This window comes from Nematolebias whitei, chromosome 5 (assembly GCF_014905685.2).
Source record: "Nematolebias whitei isolate Nwh7 chromosome 5, NemWhi1, whole genome shotgun sequence".
Lineage (NCBI taxonomy): Eukaryota > Metazoa > Chordata > Actinopteri > Cyprinodontiformes > Rivulidae > Nematolebias > Nematolebias whitei.
The window spans coordinates 54,769,983-54,778,459 of record NC_056502.1 but is presented as its reverse complement, the minus strand read 5'-3'; the positions used below and the strand labels follow the sequence as shown (position 1 = coordinate 54,778,459).

Here is an 8,477-nt window from a genome sequence, read left to right as displayed (position 1 = left end):
GCCAGCTTCTCTATTTACGTCTGAGAGGATTTAAAAACATGACAAGTCGTTCCAACAACTTGTTTACGTTTGACTCCAACCTTGGACCAACTTACACTGCTCATTCAAAGACAGAAAATCAGAAAATGCATAATTACTCTGTAACAGACCTTAACATGATTTATACTTTGCATGAGGATTAAAATCATTATTACTGTTTCACAGTTAATTAAAAATGATTAGTTCACTACAACATCTAAAATGGTTTGAACTAAACACACTTTGATTATCAAACATTTGTAAAATAGTAATGATGATAGAAAAGATTCTTCTTTCACTTGATTAATTCAAGAAAGAAAGTCTCAGGATGGGTCAACCTGTATTTCTGGATTCAAATCAATGAAATGACAGTTTCTGTCCCATAAGGTCCCTAAGGTCAGGACTTTGACCTCAGGCCTAGTTCACTACACTGGGGACTGTAATCTGCGGCTCTGGAGCAACATGTGGCCCTTTGTTCCATCTGCAGCGGCTCTAAGTTTTGACCAAAACCAACATCAAACTGAAGTTTATTGGTTGTTGTACCAACAGCAACAAATGGCTAGTTTTAGCAGTTTTCTGGTCATTTATTTTGCCAACATGTGAATGATAGTAAAAGTCAAAGTTTCTTTATTTGTTATTCGCACCACATGTGGTACATGTGGTGGAACAAAATTGTGCACACAGGGTTCCAGTTACATTCAACAAAAGTATAAATTGTAAATAAAAACAGTAATAAGATTTAAGATATGAAGTAAGAATATGCTAAGCACTAATAGTACAAAAACAATATGCTGAACAGCAGCATGAACATGAGTCTGTGTGAGCAGATGAGTATGAATGAACACAGCAGCATGAAATAAATCAGCAGCATGAGATCAGTAACATGGATAGTCAGCAGCACATATCAACAATCAAGTGGCATTAGTGATTATTCTGGTTAGAGATTCATGAGTCCAACAGCCTCAGGGTTTAAGCTGTTCCTCAGTCTAGTGGTTCTACACTTAATGCTCCTCAACCTTTTTCCTTAGGGGAGCATTACAAAAAGTGTGTGTGCTGGGTGAGTGGGGTCCTTCATGATGCAGGTGACTCTCTTCCTGCATCTGGAGGTGTAGATGTCAGTGATGGTGGGGAGACTGACTCCAACATCTTCTGTGCAGCCTTCACCACTCTCTGCAAAGCTTTTCTTTCTGTAGCTGTGCAGCCTCCATGCCACACATTGCAGCTGGAGCACAGGATGCTCTCCACTGCACACCTGTAGAAGGAGGTGAGGACTGAGCTTCCCAGACCAGCTCGTCTCAGCCGCCTGAGGAAGTAGAGTCTCTGATGAGCTTTCTTGATCAGGCTGGTGGTGTTGTTGCTCTAGCTGAGGTTGTCATTCATGTGTTCACCCAAGTACTTGTAGCTGGAGACCACTTCCACCACAGATCCTCCTATATTCGGGGGGTGGGGGTGGGTGGGGGGGTTTGTTCCGTTTGAAGTCCACAATCATCTCCTTCGTCTTCTTCACATTGATGTGAAGGTTATTCTCTTTGCACCAGCTCTCCAGGTGTTCCACCTCCTGCCTGTAGCTGGACTCATCATTGTTTGTGATGCATCCCACCACCGCTGTATCATCTGCAAACTTTACAATGTGACAGCCTGGATGGGTAGGTGCGCAGTCATACATGAGCATAGTTAACAGGAGAGGGCTCAGCACACAGTCCTGGGGGGAGCCAGTGCTGAGGGTTATGGTGGAGGAGGAGAAGTTGTGGATCCTCACTGACTGTGGTCTGTTTGTTAAGAAGTCTAGTACCCAGTTGCAAATGGAGGGGCTTAGTCCTAGTGTGAATAGTTTGTCCATCAGGGTCTGGGGCATCATGGTATTAAAGGCAGACGTGAAGTCCACAAAGAGCATACGGATGTAGGAGTCCTTGTGCTCCAGGTGGGTGAGAGCAGTGTGGACCACAGAGGAGATGGCGTTTTCTGTTGATCGATTCTTGTGGTATACATACTGATGAGCGTCCTTGTTGATGGTTGTTTTGATGTGGGTCATGACCAGTTTTTCGAAGCATTTAACAACTATCGGGGTGAGGGCCATTGGCCAATAGTCATTCAGACCAATCACTGTAGAGCTCTTTGGGACTGGGATGATGGTGGCAGTCTTCAGGTAGGTGGGAACTGTTGCCAGGGTGAGTGAGGAGTTAAAGATGTCAGCCAGCACCTCGCAGAGCTGATTGGCACAGTCTTTCAGCACCTTCCCTGGGATGTCTGGGCCCGTTGCTTTGTGAGGATTAATCTTCCTGAAAGTACTCCTCACTTCAGCTGAGGTCATGCTGAGAAACTCCTCTTTTGGTGGTGAGGTGAGTCTGGTGCTGGGTGGTCTGTTCAGGTCTTCAAAGCGTGCGTAGAACTTGTTGAGAACATCAGGCAGTGATAAGTCGCTAGGGCATTGTGCACCTCTGTCTTTATAATCTGTTATATACTTAATGCCCTTCCACATGTTCCGTGGGTCTTGTGAGGTGAATTGACCCTGGATCCTCTGTGCATTTGTTGCTTTAACCCTCTTTATACCTGTAACCAGTTCTTTCCTTGTCCTATGCAGCGCCTGTGAGTTTCCAGACCTGAAGGCAGTGTTCTTGGCTTCCAGGAGAGTGCGAACCTCTGCATTCAGCCAGGGCTTCTGGTTTGGGTAGCTCTTAACGTTTCTGATGGTGGTGACGTCATCAGCACATTTGTTAATGTATCCCAGGACTGAGGATGTTTATTCCTCCAGGTCTAGTTCATCCTGATTTACAGCTACTTATCTTAAGACTGGCCAGTCTGTACATACAAAACAGTCTTTCAGTATGGAGTCACTATTCTTCATCCAACTTTTCACTTTCCTTTTAATTGGTCTGGAGTGTTTCAATGGGGGAGGTAAGCAGGGGCCATAAAGATGGAGATATGGTCAGATAGACCTAGGTGGGGGCGGGGGGCTGCTTTGTATGTGTCTCGTATGTTTATGTAAGCACGGTCCAGTGTGTAATTTCCTCTTGTAGGATTGGCCACATGCTGATAAAATTTTGGCAAGGAGTCTTTCAGATTTACATGGTTAAAGTTACCAATCACCTCATAAAATGCCTCAGTGTGTTTGTTTTGCAGTAAGCTAATATTATCATGCAGCTCCCGCACAGCGTCTGTAGTATTAGCATCCATAGCTATGTAAACAGCTATTATAAACACGTCTGTGAACTCGCAAGGTAAATAATATGGTTGACACTTCACTGTAAGCTGCTTCAAAGCCTTGGAGCAAGAGCAGAATACAGTTTCTGCACCAACCTTTATTTATGTAGATTCACACTCCACTTCCCCGTGATTTCCACGTTAGCTAGCTGCAGCGGTCCGCTCGAAAAAAAAAAAGTATTTTGTCCAGCTGGAACACTGAGTCCAGCATGTCGCTGTTAAGTCATGATTCTGTGAGACAAAGCACTGCACATTTCCTCATCTCCTCTGTAATACTAACACAAGGAGTAAAACTTGTTGACTTCATCATGCTAGTTGTTTGTTAGCCACTTCTTTTAGCTCACTTCCAGTCTTACGGTGTGGTCTTTTTCTCAAATTCACCAAATATTTTGGGGGGAATACCAATTGCTCGGGCATAATGAACTGAGCAATTACAATAGTCCTTCACAGCACTTTGCTGCTCGGGCCTAATTAAATAGACTCGTAATCAGTTGCAAATGTACATTCATTGATTACTTTCAGGGAGTTTAATTATATCCACCCTGTGATTCATGAGTTATTTTGCTAATAGACATAAAAACTAAACACACATACGTGGGTAAAAATGTCTAGCCTTTGGTAGCAGGCAAAAAATATTAGGCTCTGTCATGAAACAATTTATTGAAAAATGTTGAAACTGATAAATTGATGATTGACATTGATGAGTTGATTGTGATGTCCTTAATCTGCAGCCTCCTCAACATGCTGTCAGACCATTTGAATGCTGAAGTCTCTGCTGGAACTATCTCCTCCAAACAGGATGCCATGGACTACATCACCTGGACATACTTCTTCAGACGGCTGGTGATGAACCCCAGGTTGGAAAAAAATCTCACTCATATTTATCATTCCAACATTTAATTAATGCAAGCCAAAAATATGCCAACTAATAATGAATAACTCAATTAAGCAAAGTTCTGGTGGCACAGTAACATAGTGGTTGAGCTTGTGGTTTGTTGTGGCATTCAGCGAAGCGCTGCTGTAATCGCTCAGTTCATTAGACCTGAGCAATTTTTCTGCCATATGAATTGGCATTTTGGGGGCCTTAACATATCCCAAAACTCACCAAATTTGGCGGACGCTTTAGGACTGGTGAAAAATTACGTATTTTAAGGGCGTCTCAAAAATAGCAACAGAAACTGCTCAAGAGCGCCACCTGGAAATTTACAAAATACCCTCCTCCATGACCTTAGTTTGTCGTAGAAACATGAAATTTGGTACACTTGTCCAATTCCCCAAGAAGCACAGAAAATCCTTTGGTACCAATGTTGTACGTTAAATAGGAAGGCGGACATTTTGGAATGCCATCCCAAATTTCACACCTTTTTGGCGGTTTACAACCTCTGAATTTGAACAAACTCGTCCTAGGGATTTCGCTCAGTCGGTTTCAAACTTAGCCATTTTGTTCAAAAGGCATGGGGAACAAAAAGTTATCTAAACGATGTGTTTCGAAGCATGCTGAAGGGGCGGGGCCAGATCTCAAAGTTTGACATCTCGTCATGAAAAACAAAACGCGAATAACTCCTACACGAAAACTGTCTGAGACATCAAACCTTCAGTGATTGATCCACATCTGGTCCCCTGCAAGACGGAATGGTCAAATCATGACATCACTTAAGCCACGCCCCCTGAAAACAGGAAGTGTAAAGTTTTACGTTGAACGGTCCCTATTCAATTCAATTCAATTCAGTTTATTTATATAGAACTAAATCGTAACATAGTTGTCTCAGGGCACTTTACAGAAACATTCACATACATAAAAGCCAATTAGTAAAGGTCTCTATCTAAGGAATCCAGCAGACAAGTTGAATCTTGGCTTCGTTGCAGTCTCCCATCCTGAGCAAGCACAGTGGCAACAGTGGAAAGGAAAAACTCCCTTTAAAAAGGAAGAAACCTCCAGCAGAACCAGGCTCAGGACAAGCGGCCATCTGCTTTGACCAGCTGGTTGAGAGGACAGGAAGGAGAGACAGACGAGCATAGAATGGTAGGTCCAGGTATAGGTCCAGGTGTATCTGAAAGACAAAAAAAAGCACATGTTAAGGATAGAAAAAATAATTACAAATACAGAACGTCTGACCCCCTGTGATCTAATCAGCATGATAAGGTGTCCATTGACCGAAGACATGTTGGTGTAACTTGCTTTCCAACACTGACAGTTTTGGGTGGAGCATGTAGGTGGAGCGGCGTGGCAAAGTAAGACGTAACACTGTTGCCATACGTTTGGCTCTAAATTGCACAGATTTGAGCCAAGGTGCACAAAAAACACTATGATCAATCATTATCCACCCCTTGAACAGGATTCCATAATAAATGGCCAATATCCTCCACAGCGCCCCTACATTATTCCTACAGTTATAGATCACTGATACATCATCCAGTCTGCACCAGATTTATTGTACATCATCAGTAAGCACTTCTAGACACATTTATGTTGTGTTTAAACTTTTGACTCCAGATAGCTGCCACAGCGCCCCCTAGAATATTTTAAAACTTAAACCTCAATCCACCCCTTGAACAAGAATCCAAAATAAGTGGCCAATAGCCTCCACAGTACATTATTCCTACAGTTGTATCTCAGTGATTCATCATCTGATCTGCACCTGATTTATTGTTGGTCATCAGTGAGCATGTCTAGACACATTGATGTTGTGGTTTAACATATGACTCCAGTGTGCCCCCTAGATTATTCCAACAGTTATATCGTAGTGAGACATCATCCAGTCTGAACCAGATTTATTTTATGTCATCAGTGAGCACTTTTACTCACATTGATATTGTTGTTTAACACTACACTCCAGTGTGCCCCCTACATTATTCCAACAGTTATATCTTAGTGATACATAATCTGATCTGCACCTGATTTTTTTGCTGCATCAGTGAGCACTTGTAGACACATTGATATTGTTGATTCATGACATCACTTAAGCCCCACCTACTCAGAGAAAAAAATTGTTGATTATTGGATGACTCTTCCAGCTTCACCCTGTGTAAGATATTAGACTGAAACTTTGTTCGCTAACTGTTGATTACCACACATGACATGTTGAAAAGCATAAAGGAAGTGATCGTCAAATATTTGCCACAAAAAAGCAAGTCACAATAACTCCTGTCTGGAAGGTCGGATTTTGCCTATACTTGTACGACCTGAAGCTGGACAAGTACTGACATGGATGGAAGGCGATGTTGAAAATTTGGGAAATGCGCCCCGTGGTGAACACGTGAGGGATTGGCACGAGAGAGTTTGCAATGGCGACAGGATGAACTAGCTGGAGCTCCCGCGTCACCATAAGGCCGGAGCAGCGCTTTGCTGCAAGGGCCTCCAATAATTCTTCTTGGGTTTTCTTTTGGTACCCCTCTACTGACCAAAAACTTTCAGTTTAACTCAGTTTACCTATTCAGTGCCACTTCACACTGTTAAAGTCGGGAGCTGGCTGCGGGCCACCGGACCCGGAAACCCCCTCCGGCCCACGTCTTTTCCCCCGGTTCGAATCTCCCTCAGAAGTGGTAACTTATACTATCAATAAATAAAGGAAATGTCAATTATGTTTTACCAATTATATTAAAATCAAGGCAGGAAAAGGTTACAGTTTACAGCGCTGGTCTCTCCAGTCTGTGACGCATTCACAAACCCGGAAGAGCCCCGATGTCCCGTGTCATTACTCATTTATAAGGTCCTAGACTCCTCCTTCGCAGAAGGAGAGCTCAACCTGTCAGTGTATATGGGGGCGTGACTAAGTGTGATCTCAGTGGATCTTATGTGGTTCTGATGTGTTGGGAATTATGAGACGGTTCTTCAAAAGGCCTTTCTACGCGATGTGGCGATCAGATTAAACTCTATTCCTTGACAAATATTGAATCTCAGGGAGACTCTTTTTAGAGTTGCTGGCCCAGTTTAACCCAGTCAGAACCGGGTCATAATTTCATTATAATCCCGTCTCTGAGCAGATCAAAACCATAGGACCAGTCTAGATAAAAATAATATCCAACAACACCTAGACATCTCACAGTACTGTACAAAACATTTATAATCATTCTGAAATGCAAAATTGACACAAGTTATGTACCCATGGAAGCCAGAAAATTTTAATTTCCATCAAGCGATTTATTTACGTTTTTTTCCCCCATTCATGACTCAATTTTTGACTGACACATTAAATGGTCATTCATACTGACATGAACCAAAGAGTAAACATTACCATTTGCCGTCATGAGAGGGCCCTCTAGGCTTTTGACAACTATATGACTTGATCTGCGTCTGAGTGTTGGAACCAAAGTGCAGGAAGACGCTGAGAGACTCTGGTAAAAATAAGTAACACGTTTATTTTCTAAATAAACAAACAAAAAAGTTGTTGGGACAGCACATTTACTTTTAGGAGGACACACATGGGTACAGAGCATGAAGCCTTAGGACAAGGACAATCCAGAAACAAAGATATAACACCTAGGGGCTGAATATATACAGATGCTGACAAGGTGAAATAACAGACACCTGCGGTGATCAACATCAGACACAGGTGCGACAGTGCTGGAACACAGGAGAAGAAATGCTGAGGGGTGACAGGCAAACATGAGGAAAACACGACATGTAAGACAACAAGACCCCGGAAACCCTACAGGACACCCCCACCCCCAAGGGATGGCACCTGAAATCCCAAGGAGAGTACCATCCACTTGGGTAAGGGTGGGTGGGGGGGAAGACAAAAGTAGAGCACAGAAGGAACAAACAAAAAAACCTAAAGGTAGGAACCTGGGAAAACACTGAACACAAAGGGGAAAACACAGAAACCCTAACCCACCCACCCTGAGTCAAGGTGAGCGGTCAGGAGACCATCCACGACAGGACAGAATAATTAAATTAATTAAAATTAAATTAAAATAAAAAAATACTTTATTAATCCCAAAGGGAAATTAAATATTGTTGTAACTCGTTATTCATCGTTTCATTAAAGCCTGGTATCCACAGGTCTGGTTCTTGTTGTAGCCTGTTGTGTCCGGTTCTAGTGGGACCTCTATTTTTGTGTCTCCACTTTGCCTATAGTTCCCGTTTAGTGGGCGGATTATTGATATCAACGCACCTTACCAGCTGGTGGCGGTAGTGCTACATTAAGCTCTTTTCTAAGCACCACTAACATGTATTAGAAGAAGAAGAGCTGGAAAACAACACACAACCAAAATGGATGACCTCGATGAACTTGAAGCAGAACCAGCCGCACAGCCCG

The 8,477-nt window shown here is 42.9% G+C and overlaps 1 protein-coding gene and 1 long non-coding RNA gene across 2 annotated transcripts in view; both read left to right on the top strand.

The window, feature by feature from the left end:
• LOC119409583 overlaps positions 1 to 3,989 on the top strand; it is a 41,863-nt gene extending 37,874 nt beyond the window's left edge. The window contains exon 3 of the long non-coding RNA XR_005186798.1: positions 3,951 to 3,989. This is a non-coding gene — a long non-coding RNA (uncharacterized LOC119409583). The remainder of the gene's footprint in view (positions 1 to 3,950) is intronic.
• Positions 3,990 to 4,009: 20 nt separating this feature from the next.
• The window catches only part of LOC119410437 (activating signal cointegrator 1 complex subunit 3), a 63,731-nt gene continuing 59,263 nt past the window's right edge, over positions 4,010 to 8,477 (top strand). The window contains exon 1 of the mRNA XM_037677347.1: positions 4,010 to 4,076. Within this exon, the coding sequence (XP_037533275.1) occupies positions 4,024 to 4,076 (53 nt within the window). The 5' untranslated portion in view covers positions 4,010 to 4,023. The remainder of the gene's footprint in view (positions 4,077 to 8,477) is intronic.